General features: G+C 41.0%; 5 protein-coding genes across 6 annotated transcripts; 2 read left to right on the top strand and 3 right to left on the bottom strand.

The window, feature by feature from the left end:
- The first annotated feature begins 142 nt into the window (after positions 1-142).
- LOC140758701 (pentatricopeptide repeat-containing protein At4g14050, mitochondrial) lies at positions 143-1,275 on the top strand. The gene has a single exon (XM_073094955.1). It carries the CDS (start codon positions 246-248, stop codon positions 1,134-1,136), a length of 891 nt encoding a protein of 296 aa, XP_072951056.1. The 5' UTR covers positions 143-245; the 3' UTR covers positions 1,137-1,275.
- A 66-nt stretch (positions 1,276-1,341) lies between these two features.
- LOC140758698 (BTB/POZ domain-containing protein At5g66560) lies at positions 1,342-4,042 on the bottom strand. Its single transcript, XM_073094953.1, has 4 exons — positions 3,719-4,042; positions 3,567-3,636; positions 2,119-3,501; positions 1,342-1,996 (listed from the first exon to the last, which is right to left on the bottom strand). Exons 1-4 carry the CDS (start codon positions 3,754-3,756, stop codon positions 1,490-1,492), a joined length of 1,998 nt encoding a protein of 665 aa, XP_072951054.1. The 5' UTR covers positions 3,757-4,042; the 3' UTR covers positions 1,342-1,489.
- Positions 4,043-10,925: 6,883 nt separating this feature from the next.
- Positions 10,926-12,767, top strand: LOC140758699 (allene oxide synthase 1, chloroplastic-like). Its single transcript, XM_073094954.1, has one exon. The coding sequence runs from the start codon at positions 11,055-11,057 to the stop codon at positions 12,582-12,584; it is 1,530 nt and encodes a 509-aa protein (XP_072951055.1). The 5' UTR covers positions 10,926-11,054; the 3' UTR covers positions 12,585-12,767.
- A 1,022-nt stretch (positions 12,768-13,789) lies between these two features.
- On the bottom strand, positions 13,790-18,879 carry LOC140759562 (uncharacterized). Its single transcript, XM_073096158.1, has 7 exons — positions 17,898-18,879; positions 17,596-17,761; positions 17,097-17,155; positions 14,881-14,999; positions 14,540-14,777; positions 14,329-14,452; positions 13,790-14,093 (listed from the first exon to the last, which is right to left on the bottom strand). Exons 1-7 carry the CDS (start codon positions 17,958-17,960, stop codon positions 14,014-14,016), a joined length of 849 nt encoding a protein of 282 aa, XP_072952259.1. The 5' UTR covers positions 17,961-18,879; the 3' UTR covers positions 13,790-14,013.
- Positions 18,880-19,396: 517 nt separating this feature from the next.
- LOC140758631 (probable transcription factor KAN4) lies at positions 19,397-24,097 on the bottom strand. 2 transcript variants are annotated; one of them, XM_073094864.1, is made up of 6 exons: positions 23,219-24,097; positions 23,048-23,124; positions 22,686-22,725; positions 22,312-22,459; positions 20,353-20,458; positions 19,397-19,853 (listed from the first exon to the last, which is right to left on the bottom strand). In XM_073094864.1, exons 1-6 carry the CDS (start codon positions 23,607-23,609, stop codon positions 19,638-19,640), a joined length of 978 nt encoding a protein of 325 aa, XP_072950965.1. In that variant the 5' UTR covers positions 23,610-24,097; the 3' UTR covers positions 19,397-19,637. The 2 variants fall into 2 exon arrangements, with proteins under 2 accessions (XP_072950965.1, XP_072950966.1); XM_073094865.1 differs by having other exon boundaries at positions 19,399-19,853; positions 22,318-22,459; positions 23,219-24,090.
- Positions 24,098-26,407: the final 2,310 nt, after the last annotated feature.

Below are 26,407 nucleotides of genomic sequence, written 5' to 3'. Positions count from 1 at the left end.
ATATTTTGAAGGGAAAAATTGTAGCTAGGCGATCTTCTTGCCAGAGTCAGGTTTATATTCATTTGATTATCGGATTATTTTTATGATTTAATGAGAAAAGAAAATAAACAAATAATAATCTTTAGCCTTTGTAGATGTCTCGGCTGTTGGAGGTTATTTTGGTAATCTCCTTGTAATCAATCTATCCATAACATCTTGCAATTTAGACCCCAGACGCCGCTACTGCTTCTCCACCCTCCTGTGACATGATTACCGGTTCTGCAACATCTCGATTTCTCCATTTCCTTACGCCTACCAAGGTGGGCACTTTGGAATCTCGCCCATCAAAGCGCACAAGACACCGCCCATTCTGTTGCTTTCCTCAAGGGAATACAACTCCTTTAATTGTAGCAGATTCCAGTTCCACGGCTACTAGGAATTCGCCGCACAAGCTTTATCACTCGAAGGGCGCGTATCTTTCGAACCATGAGCTGGAGAGCCTGTGCATGGACGGGAACGTAGAAGCTGCCCTTCAACTGTTCGATCAATTGCTCAAGAAGGGGGCTCCAACCCAACTGCCGACTCTTTTTCTACTTCTCCAAGCTTGTGCAGAATCCCGCTCCTTGGCCCTCGTGAGGAGAGCCGACAAGCTCATCATGAGATCCCAGTCCAGAAGTAATACGTTGGTCATCAACAGGTTAGCATCTCTCTACTGTAAACTGGGTGGTACTGCGGACGCTCGCCATCTGTTCGACGAAATGCCACAACGGAAGAGGCCTCCTAAAGTTTCTCCAAATGGACAAGGTAGTGTTGATCCAAAGAGGAGGGAGGCATATGAGAAGGTGAGAGAGTTACATGAGGAGATCAGGGCTGCCGGGTACGTGCCGGACACCAAGTACGTGCTGCACGACATCGACGAGGAGGCAAAGGAGAACGCACTGATGTATCACAGTGAGAGATTGGCCATTGCTTACGGGCTAATTAGTACGCCGCCAGGGACGACGCTTAGGATCATGAAGAACCTCAGGATTTGCGGCGACTGCCATAATGCCGTCAAGTTCATGTCCAAGGTCGTGGAGAGAGAGATCATTGTGAGGGATAACAAGCGTTTCCACCACTTCAGAGATGGGATTTGCTCTTGTGGGGATTATTGGTGAGATATTTACGAAGATGTCAGCTGCAGCATTTGGTAAAATTGTTTCCCCTCTTAATTTTCGTTGTGCCAAAAATCAAAATCAATGAAGTCTGCTGACAAAAAGTAACGAGTTGGTCCTTTACATTCCACCATTTTACCACTTGTTTAGTCTGAAGAAAATATGCATTTGGGCTATTCTGCTGTTTCTTGAATCTGATGTACAACAAGAACCATCTCATAGTCATAGATACCCTGAAGAAATTAACTAATTCTTTTCTTCCATAAAAATCTGAATTCAAATAAGTAAATTCTAATATTACAAAAGTGAACAAAAAAGAAGGAAAGTGAACAAAAAAGAATTAAAGGATTTCGAAATCATGGACTCTGCTCAACGTGAGGTTTCCGGGGCGGCGCCACCACCGTTCTCTGCTGTGAGTCACAGACTTGGGTCCGAAATTTGCACCCGAACCTTCTCGTCACCATAGAACCCCAAGTTCCCTCCACGGCGGCGCCACCGCCGCCGCCTCTGCGGTCCATCTTCTCTATCGCCTTCCTCATCAAGGAGCACTCCTTCTCCAGCTCATTCACCCTGCTCCTCATGCTATCCATATCCAGCCGCAGCACTTGGCTTCCCCTCATCGCCGCCCGCCTACGACCCGATCCCATATCCCCTTCTTCCTCCTCCGCCGCCTCCGTTGCCATTATCGTCCCCGCAATGGCCCGCCGCAGCTGCAGCTGCTCGAAGAAGAGGACCTGGACCACCGCCCGCAGTGGAAGCCTCTCGTTCTGCGCCGCGTGGGTGCACGCCTCCAGCGTCAGCTTCTGGCAGTCCATCACACCGGCCACTCTCTCCCTCTCTTCCTCCGCTATGCCTGGGTGCGCCTAATGGAACCAACCGATAAGACTACCGAGTCAACGTTTTTTGAAATCCAAAATTACGGGTTGAAATGTAAATTCCAAAACGTGCGGGGTGTGAACTGTAAATAATGATTCATCTAACGAACCTTGAGGTAAATATCGACGGCCCGATAGAGCCCATCATCGAATACCCTTGCTTGATCCGGCAGCGCCAGCGCAAGGTCGCAGAACTTATCCGGCTTCAGGTTACCGTCCGACGCGATCTCCGCCAGGTACCCGTCCACTAGCTTCCCCACCGCTGTGAGAGCTCGGGTATCGCTACCCCGCTGTGACCGTACTGAGCCCTCCTCGGCTGCCCCGGTCGCCGCGCTCTCCTCCAGGTTATCGAGGAAATGCTTCAAGATCCTCTCCACGCAGTCCACGTCGTAGAGCGTCTCCACGAGGTAGGAATAGCTCGGCAGCAAAAGATCGTCCACTGTCGCCTTCTCCAGCTGCCATGCGATCTTCCGCTCCAGTGCGGTTCTAGAATCCTCGGAGGCGTTGAGTATACTGACGGTTCGAAGCAGCCCGAAGAGGAATCGGACGGTGGCGGTGGGCCCGGAGGTCTTCTCCTGTGGAAGGTTGGAGATCACGGTCTCCAGGAGCTCTCTCTGCTCCTCCTCCGATGGTGTGATGGATGGCGCGTGGTGGCGATTCGATCGCGAGAGGCCCGGGAATGATCGCTTAGCGTAGGAGATCAGGGTTCCCTCTATGAGATCGGAGCTCAGATCCCGAGATCTCATGGCAGAGATCACGCGCTTGTAGATGGGGAGGCTGAGGACGGCGAGGTCCTCGAACCACGTGTCGCCTGCGGCGGCGGCTACTGCGGCAGAGGAAGACCTGGTCCCGCTCTTGTGGCGGATCCCGGCGTCGATCCCGTTCCAGATCCCGGCGACGGAGGCTGAGATCTTGGACTCTTCCCCTGTGATCGGCCAACCGAAGAGGTAGCTCGGATCGGAGGAGCCGGCTTTGGCGGCGATGGCTTCAATGCATCGCTGCGTGATGCCGAGGTCCTCGGCCTGGGGGACGAGATCCTCGCAGGACTTGAGGGCTTTCAACGATTCCTTGATGTTCCGAAGCACGGACTGGGCGAGGAATCGCTCGGTTCGGGCGATGAGGTTCTCCTCCGCGAATTCTTCCGTCATCTCGAGGTACTCGGCAGCGCAGCGGAGTGGAGCAACGTTCACCGCCGTCATCTCGATCTTGACGCCGTAGCAAAACTTGGCGGCGATCTCAAATGTCTCGGAGCCGCCGGGGAAGTCGGGGAGCGCGATGCTGTGTAAGTCCTCTTCTTCTTCTTCTTCTTCTTCTTCTTCTTCTTCTTCTTCTTCTTCTTCTTCTTCTTCTTCTTCGATCTCTTCCTCGTGCTGCTTTCCTTCCTCCTCTTCTTCTTCTTCTTCCGTAGTTTGCCATCGAGCTCCAACTTTAGGGTGTTGCTCCCGCTCAGTTATCAACTGGTTCAGCTTCTTGCTCTTAGACATCAAAGGGAACTGTAACAAAAGAATCAGCATTGGGAAATAGATATCCTAAATGGAGTTTTCGAATTAGAGATTACCTTGTGGAGATGGAAGCTCATCTCTCCCACTTCGATCACCACATCGCTCGGCAATCCAGTAGTACAAAACCTAAAGAAGAAGAAAGATGATCAAACGTTACGAGAAAACGAGAAAAAGATAGATAGAGAAGAAAAAAAAAAACAGAGCATACCACGCCTGGCCTCTGGAGCTGAGTTTCTCGGACGCCATTAATTCCTCTCCACAAATCCCGAACCTTTCCTTCAAGCTTTAGCTGAATCCTAAGCCATTACTACGTCTCACATAGGAGGAGGAGGAGAACAAGGTTGTACGAGTAATGGCGGGGGGATGGTGCGCCTGGTGCGAATCAGAGAAGAAAAGCAAAAGAATTCGTTTTCTAAGTGGAAGGGGATTCCAAACGAGAGAAACGGGACAAGGGCGCTCGAATAACGTCGCATTAAAAGCAATCACTCTACTTAATTTATTAGTAACTATATTAATTTTTAATGTTTTTTGGCGTGGTAAAAGAAGTTACTTTTATCTGCCAAAGTTACTTCACTATGCTTACTGCTCTTCTATTTTTGGTGTAAAATAAATAGAACTTTGTGGGTCTTTTTCAGGCAATCCAGGGCTCATCAATGCTCATCCACCACTGCCGCAGCGCATTAATGGCACTAGTCGAATAAAAGCTTGAAGCTTTAAAAGACGGGAAGAGGGAGGAAGGAAAGCAAGGATGAGAGAGAGAGAGGAGGTATTGATCGCGTTTTCCCAGCTCGTGTACTTTTTATTACCCCTAATAGTACATATGTTAGATTAATTTAACATAATCCGCTAATAATATGTTTATTGACTGTTCACAAACTATCACATGGCAGCATATTAGAGGTTGATGAGAGTAGGTATATAATGGAGCAAGCTCTATTCAAGCTTGGAATAAAATTAGTTTAAAAGTCTAACCTAAAATATCAAACTTGAATTGATAAAATTCAATTCTAGCCTATTTCGATTTGGGCCGGCTATTTTGAGCTGCTTTAATAAACAGATTTAAATATATTTCAAATTAAATTTGATTCTAGCATGAATCAAGCTCAAATCAAGTTTGTCTTAATTTAGTTTGAATCAAGTTTGAATGGAATGTTGGATAGCCTACACTTAATTAAATTAAATTAAGCATATAACTATATTATTATTATTATTATTATTATATCGAGCTTTATCAAGGCGAGCTACTTAAGCCGGCATGAACTCAAGCTTGGCTTGAAATAAAATTCGAGTCTAATCTAATTAATCTAAGTTTGATTCATTTTAAATATGAGACTTAGTTGAGAGAGAAATTATTATGTGCAACATAATAATCTGCAGTGTGTCTCGCTAATCTCATCAATAAATACAAGGGGATCACAGGCTTGGACAACTTTGACGATGAATTATTCGTGTGCTTTAAATATACCTATGTGATCATTAACTTCCACGAGACCTTTCAACCAAAGATTTAGTTCTCCGAATTCGAGTTTAGATAGTCTAAATTATAGCCTGGCAGAAAGATTAGCCGCGATCTTGGTTTATTGTGGCACCAAGATTCCGATGTCTCATCTGAGACAGCACAACCTGGACACACAGTATTAATAATATTCTCTAAACTTACTTTAACGGTCAACTTGACCGTTGTTTTTGAGTTTAAAGATAAACAATACTCATAAAGAAGTAAAAGAGATGTATAACTGTTTGCCTAATATGTCATTGTTCTAACTCTTCTATCAACATCTATCGTGCAATTATGACATATAGTATTAGTTTGTCTTTGCCAAATCGGATGCTTGATATCGCTGGGCTCCAAATGAATACAATTCACGTCTCAGTCAAGATCATGATCAATTGAGATGCAAACCATCCATGGATACATCTTAGAATTTGGAGCTCTCATGAGTTGAATAGCTAGCTAATAAGTCCAAAAATGCAAGAAGGAAATTTTGTACAGGTAATATTATCGCAATGGTTGTGCTGGCTGCAATTATTTCTTGTAGTCAGAGCAACCAAAGAGACTGGGAAGCAAACAAGATGTGGGGATAAGTGTCTTTACTTTTAGGAGCCTTGGTAGAAGAAACTGCTACGACCTACTTGGTTCTAAAGTGCTTTCCTTGTTCTTTCTTTCTCGCAATGATAAGCTTTCACTCCCAACTTTTTTGCACACCAACGAGTCATGCAGTTATGCATGCTTGGTGATATATCATCAAAAGCTTTATTGCGAACTCATAAATATTCTGTCAGTTTCCACTTTCTTTTCTTTTATCCATATGACATTTTTGTGTCTTCCCTACTTCCTATGTACGATTATCTTGGGAATCATGCAGATTATGAGTGATTTTGCTGTTCTTTTATGTTTCTTTATGATCAAGCTATTCTTTGCAGACGATGAGTTATTCTTTCCTTTAGAGAGCAAAGTTTTCTTTTAGAATGTCAAGTGACAAGTTGCTGTAAACTAAATATGTTGGCAAGTTAGAATCGATCATATTGGAAAAGTAAATAAAAAGTTAAAATAGAAGAGGTTTATACCTTGGCAAAGAACCCAAAACATGTGGACTCTAATTTATGTTACTGCCGTTGATAAAAGCTGACTCATTTTGTTTGTTCCTCGGTTACGTTTGAATCTTGTCTTTTATGTATTAATGTGTAAAGTGATCTTTTAACCTTCACAGCTGACCCCGGATGAACTTGACAATTCACGTCTCACTGGGTAACGATTATGCCTAGTTTGGTGAAACTCCTCGACAAATTAGGCTTTATGTGCTTATGCTAATCATTTTTTTCTTTATCTTATTCAAAATATTTCAGATCATATGTAGTATTCTTGTAAATGCTATCGACAAGTAAAATATCTTATAAGGCAAGTTTGTATCTGATTATTTAGTTTAAATGATGGCTATTAACTTTCCATGTACTATAATTTTATCTCCGGTAATAGTCATCACTCACCACAATTTTATGTACTATATTTTTATTCATGTCACTTAAAATATATATTTTTATTGTATTTATGAGTACACTACAAAGAACCAGTAACAGTAGGGCTACTCTATTAGCGTCCACGTATTAATCACACAGCTGTTAATTAACTGAGCCAATCAAATAGTGGTGAAAGAAGGATTTCCAAATCTAGCAGCTTTATACAATTTGGATCTTTCTTTCTCAGCCCTATTCTCTTGTATGGATCTGAGAAGAGCCTATTATTGCTGAATTTTTTCAGACAAGGGGAAGTGGAGACAATTTTTCCAGACAATCAGGGAAACAACTTGACATGCATAGGTGGCAACCAACAGCTTCGCCAGGACCGTTCATGAGCAATATAATTTTTTTCAGGTATGCCTTGTGAGCAAACAGTGATTACTACTGTTCTTTCTTGTCTTTTAGAGTCACACCTAGTTATTTATTCCTTGCTCACTGTTCATATCAGGTGCAAATTGTGAGTAGGAGTATTAGGTTTTTTTTGAGAATTTTATAACCAGGAATGCAAACGTACGCCCAAACCTAAACACTTGAACAAATAAGTAGAAGATTAATTACGTATTGATCGCTTTTATATTAAAGTGGACAGATACATCCCTGAAACTTTTTGATGTAGTTTCTTCCGTTAATATTTTTTATTAAAATTTTGATAGAAATGATTTAAAACATTTGACTAACTTCATACTTAAATAAAATGCCCCAACCTTCTAACATTTTCTTTCATCTTCTTGCTTAGTAGTATTTATGACAACTTCTCCGAGTATCAAATTCTAAATCGATCTTTTATAATTTCTATATCTGTCTTACCAAGAGGTTGGTTAGGGATTCAAATGCCCATCTATATCTAGAAAAGTTTTCTACATGAGGTAGTATGGGTATTTTGTGATTAGAGTTCTCTCGTTATCCAACCTAATTATAGGGTTGATCCAATTATTCAATCTTATTATCATAAAAAGCTAATCTCATTGTCCCATACACAGTTTAAGGGCTAATAGATTATTGCTGAAATCTATATCCACAATAAAGAAAGAAAAGCATGATAGTGGAGAGAGCAAAATGAGCTATCTATTTTTTAGAGAGAATTTTTTTTTACATTTCTTGAACCATTGAATTTTTTTAGAGTAAAATGAGCTTTCTTAAACTTTTAAAAAACTGATTCTCGACGGGGAAGAAGATAAAAAGACAAAAGTGCTCCTCCACTTATAATAGTATTTGGATATGTTAATATATTTTTTTCCATCTAAAATAAGAATATAAACATTACAAATTTAGTCAACTGCATATGCAGCATAACAACTTAAGGCTGTCAAAATAAACGAGCAGCTCGGACTTGGCTCGACTCGAATAAAGCTAAGCTGAGCCCGAGCCAGATTAGAAGGCTTGAAATCAATTTCGAGTCAAGTCCAAGCTAGAGCCCGCTCGCTCAGGCTAAACTCGATAGGCTCAGTATATAAGGTATTCTCAAATTAGAAACTCTAGCCTCAACTCCGTAGTCCCAATTTCTAAATATAGTCACTCAACTCTTGCTAGCTCTCCCTCAGTCCTCACTCGCTCGATCGCTCCGATCCTCCTTCTCCACTATCGGCCCATCGCCTTGTTCTTCTCCACTATTGGCCTGTCGTCTCATTCTTCTCCACCGTCGGCCCACCTTCTCTTCCTTCTCCTTTGGCAAGCTAGCTCCTTCTCAAGCTGTTGCTCGACGCTCGTCTTCCTCCTCAAGTCATCGCCTCGTCCTTCTCCATCGTGGACTTGTCACCTCGTCCTTCTCCACCGTCAGTCCACCTCCTCCTCCTTCGGTAAGCCACCTCCTCCTCAAACCACCGCCCCGTGCTCATCTCCCTCCTCAAACCTCTGCCTCATCATCGTCCTCCTCTTACAACTTATTTCAACTTAAATAGGTTGTGGCTCGGTTCGGGCTCAATCTGGCTCAATCTGGCTCGGCTTGAATAATGTTTGATGATAGGCTCAATTTAGGCTTAGACTTCATCTATCCCGGCTCGAGCTCAATTCGAGTTTAGTTGAGCCGAGCCTGAGAGCCAGCTCACTCAGCCTCGCCTCGTTTACACCCGTATTCACCGTACTTATAATACATTCGCGTAATTCTTGCACTTCACATTCACTTGCATTTTAGGCATGCATACATATTTACTCTCAAACACAGGTTCACATAATGATCCACTAAAACATGATTAGGAAAACCTCTAATTATTGTCCACTAATTCGCATATTAATATAACAGTAAACTAATTTAAGGCTAACAATTATAATTTCAAGTATACACCATTAGGGGTGTAAATGAGCCGAGCTTGATCGAGCCTGGCTCTAATCAAGCTTGGATTGAAATTAATTTTGAATCTGTCTTTGTGAACAAGTTTGAAATAAAATTATTTTAATCCGAGCCAATTTCGACCTCGAGCTAATTTCGAGCTTAAACGAGCTGCTCAATTAGCAATTTCAAGCCTTATTAATTTCAAACCATTTTCGAGCCTGAGCAATCTTGAATTAATTTAGGCTTGAATCAAGCTTGAAATAAAACTTAATTCAATTATAAAGATATAAATATTACTAAAATATAAATTACAAGCAATAAAGATAAATAGGTTAGAAAACTACAAGCAACCAAAATATAAATTACAAGTAACAAAGATAATTGTGTCAAAAAACTACAAGCAACCAAAATATAAATTACAAACAATAAAGATAATTGTGTTAGAAAAATAAAATAATGACTGAAATCTTGAATGGGTGAAAGGGTTTTAATCTGATGGTTCATATTAGTTTGATATTATATATATTCGAGCCTTATCAAGCCGATTCGGGATCAAGCTTGACTTGAATTTAATTTCGAGCCTAGCTTTAATTAAATTCAACTCAACCAATTTTTTAGCAGAACTCGAGCTGGCACAATTATTTTGACGGTCTTATACACCATCCACCACTTTCAGATCGATTGCACGATCGCTGTAAGAAAGAAAGAAAAAAAGAACCACCACAGGCGTCATTTCAAGTCTTCTACCTTACGAGACCAAAACGCATGGGAAGGGAAAGATGGAGACGAGGACGAGGAAGGTCGCCACAACGCCATCTGGAAGGGAGACTTTTCAGATAATAATGTGAAAACTTTAGATGGAGGCGACAAAAGTGTCCCGTGAGAGGTTACTCAAGCTTGTAAAAGTCTTCAGCTCTTAAAATTTACTAGACATGAGTCGGGTTATTTATTGTGGCCGGTTAGAACATTTATTCAATCAAAAGATAAATATTCGTGATAGACTTTTCTGTTTTTCTTATAACACTTTGATTTTCTTAATTATTTAAATCTTTTTAGTGGCCCAACGATATTAATAGAAAACATAAGATTATTATTTTATTTCCAACATTTATATATTTTTTTTTCCTTCTAAAATATGGGTAGGCGGTGTTAACAGAAAACATCATTACAATTTTCTCTTAATTTTATCTTTCTTCTTCTCAAAATAATAGGAAAATTAAATCTTATAAAAAGGGTCAATGTGTTACAAAAATAATAAATAGAAAAGGTCTTGTAGTTCAAGTAGTCTAGGAATAATAACCCTTTAATTAAGCCCACATTTATATGAGTTACAAGAAGAGATACTTGTTGATTTATATTTTACTTTTTATTACCTAATAAAAGAAGTAAGACAATAAAAAAACAGCAAGAAACGAGATGTAAACTAATAGTTCTCACCACGTATTCGTACCCAAATTTTGGTGGATGGCTTTTTGACTTGGAAGCACTTGATCAAGCTCGGATCATGGACGACTAAGAATAGCCTATTATATGCAGCCAACGCACCAATTGGACAATGACATCTGTGGTTTCTGAAAGATTATTTTGAATACAGTTAATTAATTGCATGTTGATCTATAGAACTATTGATTTTTCCTTCACAAAGCTTCTCTAGATTTATTTATTTATTTTGTGATAACACAGGGACTACCTAAACTAATAAAATATCTCTAATATCTCTTTCATTATATTTACATTACATTTTCTATTCATAATAATTTTCAATCCATAAGTTAAAAGCAATTGATTTTTCTTTTTCTATGACATATGACAGGAAAAGATAATCTTTAATAATATTATTCTCCATGTTTAATATGCATTTCTGCTATCTCATGCTGTCATCAGTTCACATCTTTATTTATTTCTTTCTTCTTCTTGTTCAATCTAAATGGCCGCTTTGGTGAGTAAAACACTACAAACGGCGAACTAGTGGGGAAGTCGATGATTATTTCAGAATTAGTTGAGCCGTACTTTCTCTTCCTCCATTCAGGGCCACCTGACTATTCACACACGTGCTCCGCATAAATAACTTTTGCCTTCCCATTCACAACCCCATGTGACTTAGAAAACATTAGCACACCTTTCGCGACCACTGGCCACTCTGTCATCTTTCACTTACTATAAATTAACCCCCCCGATCAGGCCACGACGATATCCAAAGTTAAGTATTAGATTACAAGTTGAAGAAGAAGAAGGAGAAGAAGAAGAAGAAGAAGAAATGGCAGCCACGGCTTCTGCCTCTTTGACCTTTTCTTCCATCCCAACTCCCTCTCGCCGCTACCGCCGGATCACCGGATCCGTATCGGAGAAGCCCGCAAGTACCCAGGCCGGATCTAAGAACCTCCCGATCCGCAAGATACCGGGAGATTACGGGCTTCCTATCCTCGGCCCGCTCCGCGACCGCCTCGCTTACTTCTACCACGAGGGCCGCGACGACTTCTTCAAGTCGCGGATCCGTATCCACAACTCCACCGTGATCCGTGTCAACATGCCGCCCGGCCCGTTCGTGGCCGGCGACCCACGTGTTGTTGCCCTCCTCGACGCCGCCAGTTTCCCGGTCCTCTTCGACACGACCCTGGTGGAGAAGCGCGACCTCTTCACAGGCACTTACATGCCCTCCACCGACTTGACCGGTGGCTTCCGGGTGCTCTCCTACCTCGACCCCTCCGAGCCCAACCACGCCCCGCTCAAGAAGCTCCTCTTCTACCTCCTCTCGTACCGGCGCCACGCCATCGTCCCGGAGTTCCGCAACACCTACGGCGGTCTATTCGATAGCCTCGAGTCCGACATCGGGGAGAAGGGGAAGGCCGACTTCGGCGAGGCGAACGACCGCGCGGCGTTCGATTTCCTCGCGCGAGCGCTGCTAGATCGGGACCCAGCCGAGACCAAGCTCGGTCTCGACGGGCCCAAGTTGATCGTGAAGTGGGTTTTGTTCCAGCTCAGCCCGATACTAACCCTAGGTCTCCCGAGCCTTCTGGAAGACCTCCTCCTCCACTCCTTCCGCCTCCCTCCTCCTCTCGTCAAATCCGACTACAATCGGCTAGCCGATTTTTTCCGCGAATCGGCCGGCTCGATCCTCGACGAAGCCGATCGGCTCGGGGTCTCGAGAGAGGAGGCGGTCCACAACATCCTCTTCGCCACCTGCTTCAATTCGTTTGGTGGTATAAGGATCTTGTTCCCGAGCCTGATCAAGTTGATCGGGCGGGCTGGATCGAAGCTCCACGGCCGGATAGCGGAGGAGGTCAGGTCGGCGGTGCGAGCTTGCAACGGGGAGATCACGATGAGGGCGATCGAGGAGGCGATGCCGCTGACGAAGTCGGTGGTGTACGAGGCGCTGCGGATCGAGCCGCCGGTGCCGCTGCAGTACGGGAGGGCGAAACGGGACCTGGTGGTGGAGAGCCACGACGCCGCATACGAGGTAAGAGCGGGGGAGATGCTGTTCGGGTACCAGCCTATGGCGACAAAGGACGCGAGGGTATTCGAGAGGGCGGAGGAGTTCGTGGCCGATAGGTTCGTCGGGGAGGAGGGGCAGAGGCTGCTGAAGTACGTGGTGTGGTCGAACGGGCCCGAGACGGAGGCGGCGACGCTGGGGAACAAGCAATGCGCGGGGAAGGACTTCGTCGTGTTCGTGGCCAGGTTGCTGGTGGTGGAGTTGTTCTTGAGGTACGACTCTTTCGAGATCGAGGTGGGGACCTCGCCGCTCGGGTCCGCAGTCAAGTTGACCTCCCTTAAGAAGGCCACCTTCTGAGTGCTGAGGTGGTTGCCGCCCTGGTGGGCTACTATTTCTCCTTGCCTTTCTTTTTCATTTTCGCGGTTTTATGGGGGGAGGATTTGGAAATATGGAAAGTAGACGAGGGTAGTATTAATTTAGCAGTTGGCAGGTACTCATGTTTCATATAAAATAAAAATAAAAAGTGGGTATTGATTGGAAGACGATGCACGTTAGGACGTGCGTACAGAATACCTCTCTTATTATCGATCCGTATGAGTTGGGTTTCATCTCACTTCCTCGTTGGTTCACCAACTTTAACATTATAAAGTAACCCTAATATATATATATATATATATGTACAGCCCTAAATTAGGGATGCACCCCTTGTTGTTAGACATTATAAAGTAAATAAGTTTTCCCGAAAAAAGTTTCACAATTAAAATCAGCTAACAGTTCACTGGAATATGCTCTCGATATTACGATTTAAGGTTGAACTGATAGTGAATCGCTTTCACAAAAAAAAATAAAAAAAAGTAATTTAATCTATCACTCTTGAATAGTTTAGACCCAATTTCTAAATGTATCTATCAAAATAGATAACACTAAACTTAAATATTAAAAGAAATTTATTTTAGCCCTAAGTTAAATATTTAATTATTAAGTATTTTATTCATCGAAAAAGTAAAACACCCTAGCCTATCATTGTTTCAATCTTAGATAAGTAAAACGCTTACTCATTAAACATTTTAATTAGAGCTACAAGTAAAATAAACCCTCTTTTAATATTTAAAATTAAGTGTTATCTAATTTAATAAATAAATTTAAGAATAGAGCTACTTATATAATAAGCTTAAAAAACAGACTTGTTTTATATATCGAAACAATTTGAGATAACGAAGCGATGTGCATCATGCACGTTGCCAAGAAAGGCGAAGCATTTTGACAGTACGTACAACGACGAAAAAGCCTCAATAATGCCAAATATCAATTCAAGATACAATGCTGTCCAAAAATTACGTCCTTTTCCTTATTGGCCTATCTATCTTTATCAGGGCCTCCTAATAGAGATAAGATGAGCACAGGCACACTGCTCGGCCAATCTTTATCCTATACCTTACTCAAACCACCAAACATGCAATTATATTCCTCTTCCATAAACTCCAGCATGCTATGCGTTCGCTCTTGTACACCAAATCAAAAGGGTGAATCGATAAAATGATACGATATTCTAAACTTAGAGCTTCAAGAATAACTGGGTTTTACTATTTTGATAGTTCTCCAGTCATCATTTAACTTTATTATAAACTACGCAAGACATACTCTCGAGGTAAGTTAGATAAATATTTTTGCATTCTTTCATAATTCAATAAACTTGAATTCACATTTAACATAATTGGACGATGAAGAATGAGCACTTTCTCCTTTAGTAAGAGACATCTCACCGACTACCATCCACTAAAGCAGCCTAGAAAATTGACATATCAGGAGGTGGTCCATATACTGATCTCCACGACAATGGTATTACCCACTCGCTCTGCCCATGGCCTGGAAATTTCCAATCAAGAAGCTTGTCAACAATAATTGCTTAAATAACTCAACAATAATTGCTTAAATAAATGCAGAATTGTGAAAATGGAAAAGGTGCACAATTACAATGGCACTATTAGCTGCGACTTTAAATTGTGAAGCTTTTCTTTGATGTATACAAGCTCTATCTTATGGTTTCCACAAGTCAGAGCTACGAAACAAAAAAATGAATAACGGATCTACAGAACTGTACCATGAAAGTTGCCCAGATTAACACCCAAAATTTTGCAAGCTGCCTCAGCCAACTGGAAGGAATCTGAGATGTTGTCCCCTTCAGAGCAATAGCACAGTAAACAAGTAACTTGCAGACCTTTTGCCTGATTAAATATAAGAAGTTTCCAGAAATAAGATAAAAAAGAAAATGAAAAAATATATTATTTTGACAAAGAAACAAAATAAGATACCTTGCAGCAAGAAAATAGTGCAGCAAAAGGCAAGCCTGGATAATAGTCTTCATCAGTCAGTTCATCTTCATCACTGAGCATGTCTTCCAATAAAGAATCACCTTTAGCAAGACGAGCAAGATACTTCCAGCGCCTTTGAATTGGGTCATATTCCTCAAATTTTTTCAACCCCAACTTTTCACAATCAGAATCAGTTCCATCAGAATTGATACTTGAAACATAATACACCTGCAAATGACTGAATTTCCACAGCCATATCGTCAAGAAAACACATACATCTTATGATAGAATAGCATAATGGGAAAGACTAAGAGCATGATGCACATGTACAGCTCAGATACCTGGATGCATCAATCTTTTTCCTTCTACCAGCATCTAAACTTGAAAGAATAATGACATGCTTCTTTCCAATGCTGCATATGAAGTTGGCTAAATTCCTTGCATATGCAACCATCATTCCCTATTTTAGTATCGAGATGGTTAGGTAAATTATTGTGCGTACGCGCGCGCGCGCACACAAAAACAAAACAAAACAAAAACTATTTAGTAAAGCATGTCTTTGAAAATCTCAAGTAGGTATTTTGCTATAGGCGCGTGAAAGCTTCCGCAGTGGAGCCACAGCATTATTGTCTAAATAAGAAAAATCAATAATGCTTCCAGGAGAGCAGAAAGTTTTTTAAAAAAATTACTGGAACATTAAGGAACTTTATGAGATGCTTGTGAATGTTGTTTATGGAAGGTTATGTAGGACTCCTGTCATCAACATTTAAATTTTTTGGCCCCTGTAAAATGCCTATTAAGGAGTAATAATTTTGTTAGGTTTTTAATTGTCGGCAATTGTGTACAAAATATTCTAAATACATTTTTACATGTATATGAGCTTTATACAAGTCTAAAAAATCTCTGGTTTGAAGAATTGCAAGATTATTGGAGCAAAGTTGATGAGTTCACACCGTGTTCACAAACGCGTTCGAATGCAGTGCGTTCACAAACGCGTTCGAATGCGATGTGTTCACAAACGCATTTGAACGCGAGTACTGCGTTCACACAGAACAAGAACTGCGTTCACAAACGCGTTCGAACGCAGATACTGCGTTCACACAGACCGAGAACAGCGTTCACGAACGCGTTCGAACGCAACCTGAAGAATTCAAGCTGTCGCGTTCGAACGCACCCGGACCGCGTTCGAACGCACCAACGAAGTTTGAAAATCTTGGACTTTCGTGAATTCGGATAATACTTGGATTTTGCTTTATCTTGGAGATCATATATAAGTATTGTGATGCCCTAACTAGAGGGTGGTTGAAGAAGCATTATTGAAGGAGACTTCTAAAGGCTACATCGGTTCTTCAACTTATAACGTCCTACTTTTCTAAAAGCTTAATCTTTCGTCTTAAGGGCTATCTAAACGAAAGATCAATCTCGAGGGCTATTGAGGTTGGATATCAATCACGAGAAACAATGAATCGTGAGTTCTAGCGAGTAAAACTGAGAAGAACAAAGTCGAGAGGATCGACGGATTGTCTTGTGAGTCAGTTTTGTAACTGCTACTATTCTAATGATTGGTTTTGATCCGAGTTTGGATCCGTGGTTTTTTTCCGTTTTGAGTTTTTCCACGTTAAAATCTTGGCATTCATCTCTACTCTCGTTTTTAATATTTCTTCCAACTTTTATTTAAGCGAACGAGTGATATCATTACCTAGTGTTTAGATACATACGTGTGTCTAGGGGTTTTTCAAATTTAATACCTAAATATAGACTTCCTATAAGCTAAATATTCCTGAAAGTGTAAATATTATATATGTACACCTTTTGGCGCTTGTAGACCTATAACCTAGTATACATCAGATCAGACGGTCACATAAGCCACTGCAAAGGTAGCTCGACTAAAAAGGTCCTTGATGAAAGTAATTAGAGAATAGAGCAGTCATTTAATGCTTCAGTCCAGATTATCTTCATTAATGAACAATAAGTGTACTTTTCTAGGTAAATAAGAATATGAGGAATAAAGAACAGGTATTGCCATTTAACACCTGTCTCTGCGATATCAAACATACAATGAACTAACCCATTTATAAACTATTTTAATCTCTAGGGTATCTAGATAAAACTTCTGCATTTGATTAAAAATATTCTCCAGATTTATCAGCATAAATGTTTGCAAATAACCTAACAGTGGAACATCCACTATTCATAATTCAGTCATTAAGCGTAAATGAATATTTTTTTGACAAAAAGTGTAAATGAATATTAAACAGCAATAACAAGAAGCAAGGACAAATGATAAAGATATAGTGAGCACTGCACAGGCATAAATTATTTTGCAAGATAAGAAGTCAAATTGGCAGAACAAATAGTGAGCACTGACCCTGATGAATGCCTCTATGTTCTGAGTATGCGGCACACATGCATTTCTATACTAGCTTTTCTATCAGGAAAATCTAATCATTTGAGAAGTTACACATTTACACCTCTACGTTACAAATGGCAAGAAAAATAGCAACAAGAACACTAACAATGTCAAATTGCTTGTTAACTAAAAATTAAGTTGTCTTACCTTAAGAACTGGAGATCTTTGTTGAATGAGACCCAGCGCATGAGACGGAGACTCATAAACTGCACTCAGAAAGCATTCTCATTGAGTGGAATTTGTCATTTCAAATTTAATTATTGGATGTAGGAAGGCAAAAACCAAGAAAACACCACTATTACACATATCTGAAGAAAAGACCAGTGACCTTGGAAACAAACATATTTGTCAAGTACCCTTAATAATTACCTCTCATTCTTAGTGAAATAGAATTTCGAAACCATATAGTCTAATGTTCTAGATAACCAACTACCGTGAAGCATTCTCTCAAACACCTGGCAGCCCTCACACAAAATGGAAAACCCATTTGAATATGATTCCATTTCAATCTTCTTACAGAAAAAGAATTTCAAAACCATATATTCTACTGTTCTAGATAACCAACGACAATGACGCATCCTCTCAAACACCTGGCAGCCGTCACACAAAATGGAAAATTATACAACAAAAAGTAGTAAAGCATTACCTTCGAGAGGAAGCGAGAGATCACCGTCGGCAACCGGTCCATACGCGTCATTTCCAACGCAAGGAAGAAGGGATGGATCATCCAAGTACCCAACTCTTTTCGCTCCAAGAGACGAGACCAAGAGATCCACGGCCAACTGCCCCACGTTCCCGATCGAGAGAGCCGGCTAGGGAATTCCACAAGAGTAAAAAAGAAAAATAAAATGCATCAAGAGAAATAAAAAATAAAAAATAACCAACAAAAACCCTAGAAAAAAAAATTCAGATGTTAAAAGGAAAACGACAGGGTTAGAAGTTACGAACTAGAAGAAGAGCGGAGCAACTGGGGGAGAAGGCTTTGCCTTCTTCTTCGGCGGCGAATTCCATCGGACGACTACTATTTGTGCTTCCTTCGCTGCTTCGCTAGTCGGCTCTCTGTGGCTTTAGACTTTAGAAGCAAGTTAAAACTTGGGCTCCCTTTTTAAAGGGCCGGCCCACCCAAGCTCAATAGTTCAGGCCACCGTCGGATGAGCGCCAGCCAACGTATCATGACCGTCCAATAGGCAGCATATAGGCTAGCTAGTCTTTGAACAGCTGAGCTAACTTTATTATATAAAAAAGAGCCACAAGATACACATAATCTTTATCATGAGTAGATAAAAACTAACCAGTATAATTATACCAGTAGCTTAAAAGCTTAATTTTAAGAACTGTAGCCCTAACATTTTTCGATTAATAATTTTTTTGTCATAATATTCAAAAATTAGTTACAGGAATTGAGACAGACTTAAAAGATTAATTACATGTACATCAAACTTCACGGGAAAGATTAGCAACACACCAAAACATTGATCAGCATAAAACTATACATCAAGGTAATTAATTTGCTCAGCTAGGGGCAAATCGGTCCATCAGCATACACACAGCAGCTTCAGAGAGAGCCCCCCCATCATCCCTTCCCTTATTGGCTCTAATGGATTCCTTCTTTTCCAAAAGTAGCCTCCCTTTCGCACCACTCTCCTCTTTCCTTCCTTCTTGCTTGCTATGCTGCCTATTCGCCTCAACGCTGCAGTTGGATGGCATCGAATGCCACTTATTCCCGAACTTGGCGAACTCGCCCAGCCATATTCCCACCAATCCAGACATTATTCCGCTGTGGATATTTTATCGGCGATGTTGGTAGATAAGAGGAATAGTTTATCCATGGTGTGTATATATAATGAAAAAGGGAAATGAAAACCAGGGGTTACAGGAAACTGGGATCGATGTATTCATGCACACGGTTTAGGAGAGGTCCCTTATTCGCGAAAAGACCGAATAAAACCGGGCCCAACTAGAATAGCGGTCTCTTATCCGCTTTGTCGTGACTGACGAGGCCACGTGTTGGGCATATGGTCCTGTGGATAACTACGAAGAATTGTCTACACTTATCCTGGTTGACCAGATATCTAAATATATATATATATATATATATATATATATATATATATGTGAAAAATATCTATCTCCAGATTATAATTTTCAGCTTCACAGCCCAATAAAAGGCCCAAATATGCTAACAAAATGGAGGAGAGGATCCGAATCCGAAAATATAGCCCAGTGAAACAGAAGCTGGCCCATGGCTTTAGTGTTTGCAAATATGGACCATAGAGATGGACCCATTGCGCCAGACTGCCAGTTTCTAGACATCGACGTTTTCCAAAGTTGGAAGCATCTTACTGTTCTGCGGGCCTGAAAACGTTTTGACTAGAAGGCAACATTTTCCAGCCATCACTCCAACTGAGAAATATATAGTTAAGATTATTGAACTCCAACTTCAGCAAATTAGATATATAGAATCACTGCACTTCCATCTCTAGAGCCATAGATTGTGCACTCGATTAATTACAATGACCTTCTACCACTCATACAAACATTTTTTATACTCATATTTTTGGGTTAACTCAGAGTTAATGGCAAGATATGTTCAAGAAAACTTACAGCAAACCAAACCTTTCCTTTGAAACCCAGGAGACTTAACCTTTTTATTAAACAAGAAAACAAGAGTAAAGAAGAAAAAAAAAATCACAAGCACTTGAGAAGGGTCAGTTCGTTCGAAGATTCGATGTTCTCCATATGCCAACTCTGCCTTCCTAAGGTGATTTCTAAGTCAGGGGCTGTTTGAATCGTCTTGCTTGGATCAGTGGCTTGGGATTGCAAACTCCATGGTGTTGAGTTGGTAACCTCATCGCATACTCCTTGAGGAAGTTGAAGGTCTTGCCTTTCTTCTTGCTCCACCACCTATTCCAAATGCAGAAGAAACAAACCAATCACCTCAATGCATCTCATATCTTCAGTTCAAATCTTACTATAACCAAAAACTTTACACTGACCAGTCTATCATAACATCAGCAACAATATACTTTGTATTAGTCTAGCAATAGTAAAAAATCACTCCCTAGAGATGATGTTATACGACACGAGTTCTATCATATGTGTGACACATGCAAGTCAGAACAGTAACACTGACATTATTTCACTGTTCCGCGGCAAGGGAAAAGTATTGGACTAGAGTCAACAAGACAATGCTATCTTTTCAATGTAAATAAAGCTACTACTGTGTCGGCACCCTTTAAAAAACATCGCATTTTCTATTTTTGGTGTTACAACTAAAGCTCGAGATGAAGTGTTTCAGCTTTAGCTAGCATCATCTATATCTTTAATGGATCTTCTTAGTTGAAAATGCAAAAGAGTGTGACATATCACTAGTGGTTAATAGAAACTTATGGAAAATATTTACCTGATTTTCTCTTCTTCCAAAATAATCACAGTTTAGATAAGGGTGTGAAAATTCATCTTGCTGTGTTTGCCGGTTCCAATCACTTCCCTCCATTGATAGGCAGATGCTGCAAATAAGAAAAAGATTAAAGTTATAAACTTGAATCAAAGACAAGATTTAAATGATGAAAGGAAATAATTATACTTCATGGCAGGTGTAAATGAATATAATAGAGGTAAAAATAATCTAAGATATGGAAAGAAGGAGTAAATTAGTACAATGAACTTTGTAATTACATTCTTCTTAGGGTTTTAGAAGTTCACTTTTTCACTCTAGCTGTGAAAGTTAAGCAAGATATAATATGTTTCATGTGGGGGTGGTTTATGTATAGGTAAAAATGCAAAAAGATATATCCTAATTTTAACCAACCAGCATATCTGCGTAACTTGCTTTACAGTACATGAAGGTTAGATCGATGTACAATATGTTGGAGAAAATCAATGAGAAATGTCTTGTCCTTTGTTAATATTTTCTGCTTGATGCCATCATTGTGCATTCCAAATGGGACAGGGACAATCTGGCATCTGCCACAGGCCTCATCAATGCAAAGTTAAGTCTCTAGCCATCATTCTTTTCTTCCCTCTGGTCTCATGTCTCTCTCTGCCTAAGCTAATGTCATGGCTTTCATGGCTAAAGGACCAACGCCAGTGTGGGCCCTCCTCTCCTCTCCCTCTAGGTTCTATCCTCTTCATTAAGATCGAGGACTTCCAAAAAAATTTAACTCGGCGTGAATTCATCAAATTATGATCAAAGTACATGCATGTGCACACCGACAAATAGAACTGTCACAAAGACAAAATCAATCTCAGAGATGAGAGAGAGAGAGTTTATATTCTTCATCTACTTGATGATGCATTCTACTGCTCACTGACTGCAACAGCTGCATGCACAGTAGCACTACAAAGTTAAGAGGAAAGAAGTGACAAACTAATAATCACATAAATCTGGATCATAGATGTATAATAGCTAATTTTATCATGAGAACTCGACAATATGTGTGTGTGTGTGTGTGTGTGTGTGTGAAGAGGTGCAATATTCAGGTCAAATCTTAAGTGGGTGAGTCGGTGGTATCTATTTCTTTTCAGAAATTTGTTATTCATATAGCGATTAGCGTCTAGGAATAGGAAGCTTATATGTATGTCATGACTATAGCTTACAGATATTCAAGTACATATAGAGAACGTTACCTTGATTCTTACTTTGGTAGTATACATCTTTACATTTACTAAAAAAATATACGGAATAGATTCTTTCGGTCAAGAAATAAAGGAAAGAACTCTTTTTCTAGGAAATGTATCTAGAAACGTGGAACAAAACAACCGTTGCATCTAAAAAACAATATCACATTTGGCACATTCATAAGGGAAGACCTCACCAGCCAAATCTGGTAATAGGAATCAACTACAGTGGTCAAATTCGAAATTGAATGCAATTATATAAAATATATTTTCCAATGCATTTCCCATCCTTGGGTGTTCAAGGCATTATTGTTCTGAATTATCACGTATTTATTATATACCATATTGCTCTGCAAACCTTCTGCCTCTTATATATATATAATATTATTCCATCCCAACCTCAACATCAATGTCAGCAACTAGCGGTCAAATACTTGGAAAGTCTGCCATGAATTAAATATCCATTCCCCTACCTAAAACTATAGCTTAGACAAGCAAAATTAACCACTTGACCAGCTACGTTCATCTATCTTGATACACTAACGATCACAGGTAATAGCATTAAGTTGGAAGTACTTCCACATGCATGGTTGCACTTACGAGTGATGTGCTCGATCGGCTACATACGCAAGTGCTATTGATTTTAGATTTGATCTAATTTTTTTGCTTGTTTTAAAGTTAAATTTCTATGTGTTTTTTATGTCATTTAAGTTGATGCAATGAGAAGAGGAAGGAGTAGTACACAAACCCAGATAGTGGTGTGGGTGGAGTTGGTGTGGTGACGGAATAAGAAGGGTTATTGATCCCAGCTTTGTCACATGGCAGTAGTCCTCCCTCCACTTCTCTTATCCCTGTCCTCTGGTGCAAGCCCATATCTGTCTGGCTTTGGCCTGCAACAATTTCCTCCACCAATGAGTCACAAATGGCTACATGCACTTTAAAGGACAACGCTCCTAATAATTCACCAAGGTAGAACAAAGTAGACCAATCCAAGCCAACTTCCTATAGCTTGCAAGAGAAATGACTGGGTGATATACTGATATGTCATCTGCTACCTTTGAAACAAATAGCAAAACCCATGTAGCTAGATGCACTAACAATAGAGAATCTAAGTACCTGATGCCCCTCTTCCAGTGCTCCTCACTGTTCTATACATCTGCAAAAATAAAGAAGAAAGAACCCACATCAAAACTCGTTAAAAGAGAATAAGATGAACAGAGTGAATTCTTCACGGTTAAGATACATAGATGCCATTTTGTCCTTAGTGCTTGTATGGTATAACCCACTATCGATCTCACCCATCTCAAAACCCTAACCTTAACACTTAGTAGGACGAGTAATGATGACCACAACAAAACAAGCAGCAAGAACAAAAGAGAGAAACGGATAGCATCAAAGCTAGCTCCTTTGGCGACTTCCAAGTTCAGATTTCAGATGAGAAAAAAGGTAAAGAAACTTTATAATCTTCTCTTCTATACCTGCAGGTGGCTCTTCACATGAGCCAGCTTTAAGTCCTTCACGTTCATCAGCTCCAAGACCGATTTCGGCGTTGCTCCTGTGGAGATGGAGAACTTAGCGTCCATATATAGAATTACCACATCATGAGAAAAAAAAAAGGAAAAAATAATAATTATAATAAAAAGAATTACTCTCATGGCCTCCGAGGAGCTCGACGGCGTGGACGAAGTGGGCGTGTAGTGTTGTAGTCCACCTCATCCTTGGTGCTCTAATGCTCCTCTTACTGCCGTGCGAGGACGCCGAACTCCTTTTGAATGCATAGATCTGAGGGTGATGGTGGTGGTGATACAGTTGTTGATACGCGGAATCCGACGAAGGGACCTCAAACCCTAATTTTAGCGCCGGCTCGCCGTGGTGCAACAAGACTTGGTCGTGGCTAATTATGTCACTGCTTCCGCTGCTCCCGGAGTCCGTTCCAGAATTCTGACCCCCGAGAAATTCCCTCCTCATCGACACATCGATCGTGATCGACGATGACGACGGAGGGCTAATCTGGAGGGAGAGATCAGGGAAGGTGGTCATTGCAATAATACTTTGATCCCAGATCAAATCATGATGAGTTGTTTGGTGAAGAGAACTTGGTAAAGGGAGAAGAGTGTGGGGTTGGGGCGAGAGGGAAGAAGGAAAAGGCAACAGCGGTACAGTAACTGGGGAAAGAGAAAGGGAAGGTGGAGTGGAAGATACAGATGATCAAAAAGGAGAGCTTGGTTTGGGGGTTGGATAAATAGGGCAAGTTTTTTGAGTGATTAGGTCATGAGTGGCTTATGATTTCCATGAGAATGGTGCTTAGAGATATTATTAAAGAGGCTGGAGAGAGAGAGGGTGTGTGTGTTTGTGAAAGGGTTGGATAATAGAGGAAGTGTGCAATGAGGGATAAACTATGCTATTAAAAGCGAGGTTGGATAGGAAGGAATTCCAGTGTCCCCAGGTAAGAATAAAATGCAAAGAGACTAAAGATCTCGACAGAGTATAGTTTAAGTAAGCAGAGGTATAATACCTAGAGAGAGAGTGTGCGAAATCTCTTTCCTCTTCCATGAAATTGCTTGGAAGACTGGTGCAGCTAATAAATGGATGATAGGGAGAGACTGCAGGTGGGGTGGGCATGAGAGAGAGATAGTGATAGTGATAGAGGGAGAAGAGAGAGAGAGAGAGAGAGAGAGAGAGAGAGAGAGGGTATTGGAATTTGTGACCCAATAGAATACCAGCTCATTGACGTCAACATTATTGAGAGATAAGTACCTAAATATACCCAGTCAAAAATACATTGTAGGTGCCCCTGAAGTGGAAACGAGCAGGAGAATGATACTAGGAAATATATGAATATGAATTAGACTGCTAATTAACTCTTCTATAGTTCAATGTATTTGATGAAATATCTCAAGTTAGCTAACAAAAAACGAGGGTCTTTTTCCCCTAGTGGCGCCGCTCTCCCTCTTAACTTTGTTCCATAATAGAAGTCACTTTAAGACTTTGAGTAAAGCGTACTACTTCTCCCCTTTGGAAAATTCCCAGTGGTCCGACTTCTTGGCATCATGTCGTTGGTCATCTTTGACTCATTTAGTAGTAACTTCATGCACGTCAAGTGTGACGGTAAATTAAGTGTAGTATTGTTAAGGTAAGGTTATTAACTAGATCAAAAAATATTAACAGTATAAATTCCCATGCACACGTGCGAGGTGAAGCGTCGGGCATGCACGAGGGAAAGCTCCAATTCCCACCCACGAACAGTATCTATAGTCCGGTTGTCCGGCGACAACGGGGCTGCGAGACCACGTGCATGGCATCACTCCCCCTCTCCTCCGGCCTCATCCTGACCCCACATCCCGCACCTCAACGGCTAGCACTTGTCCTCTCCACGCCTTCCCCTGTATTCCCTCTCCTGCGTCCAAATATAAATATATATATATATATACTAATAATATTCTCGAGCCCCTCGAGGGCACGTCCCCACTCCATCCCTCACGTGCTCCCCCTCACGTGACAGCTGGAAGCGACGTTTTCATCTTTTAACCTGAGGGGTGGATGGAAACAACAAAGAGAAAGAACTTTTGGGGGAGAGTGGCGAGGGGAGGGGGGGAGGGGGGATTTAAGTTTAAAAAAATTAAAAGGGTGGTGGGATTTGTTAATGGATTCCGGAGTAGCGGTCAGCGCCTGATGCGGCGATCCTTTGGCAAAAAAAAATGCAACTTTATTTGGTACTAACATGCATGAAGCTCCGGTGCAGATCGCCTTTAGAAAAGAATATATACACGGTGAGCTTTAGTGGTACATCTTGCATGAAGGGAGAGCAGATCCTTTATACGTGGCTCCTTTTCATTGGGTCAAAGGTCCAACCCGACCAACCCACACAAAAGGCTTACAAAGAGTGTCTAGGGATCTTTTACAGCTCTCCTACGTACGTATATAGTAACATGTATTAATTTGCTCCGTAATTCTTTAGCTTTTGATTCGTGTCCTAAAAGTCTCCTACGACCTGCAGTGTGGAGGATCCGCACTACAAAGCTTCTACGTTACACAGCTTTCCTTTCGCTTTGCCGGTTTGCATTCAAAGTAATACTCGATGCTCACAGCGAAGACAGCCTACAAGACAAGATGGTTGCTATATATATATATATAATGACGTAAGTTGATTAATGGAAGACGAGGTTCCTATCTGAACAGTATAAACTTTTACTTACCAGAGGCATGCCTAATTCGTCGACTGATTACTTTTAACTATTTATTGGACATTTCACTGGTCAATTATCTAATTACGCATGCTGGATAACGTACACATTGTTGGTCAGAACGCATGACATCTTGAAAAGTCATATGCTGCCAACTTTAAACATCTGAGAAGAATCATTAGATATTATCTCCATAAGTCGATCGTAACTTGATGCACGATTTCTGTTCTGATCATTGCTAGCAAATGGTTCGTAGTTTCCAAACAAAGATTGAGTGTGTGTGTGTGTGTGTGTGTGTGTGTGTGTGTGTGTGTGTGTGTGTGTGTATACTTGCATGCATGGGATCATACTGCTACGCATCAGTTGATTCATCTATATATATATAGTATATCTTTGGCTAGTTAGGGATGAATTCCATGTTTGGGACGAGAGGAGATCATATAGCTGAGTAGACTGGAAGGTGGAACAGTTGAAGGCAGCTTTCCTTGTGGGTGGAGCTACGGGTGGTCTCCTGGCTCCATGGTCGGTGCTGACACGAGTTAGACATCACTACAACTTGTTGAGGTGTACAGCTAGCACGTGAGCTAGCTATATATGCAAGATCCAGAAAAGGGGTATCATTACGTTAGGGAAAGGGCTCATCCTGCTCCTCCT

This window comes from Typha angustifolia, chromosome 4 (assembly GCF_048772165.1).
Source record: "Typha angustifolia cultivar Huaian chromosome 4, ASM4877216v1, whole genome shotgun sequence".
Taxonomy (NCBI): Eukaryota; Viridiplantae; Streptophyta; class Magnoliopsida; order Poales; family Typhaceae; genus Typha; species Typha angustifolia.
This window is presented reverse-complemented; position numbering and strand designations above follow the sequence as displayed.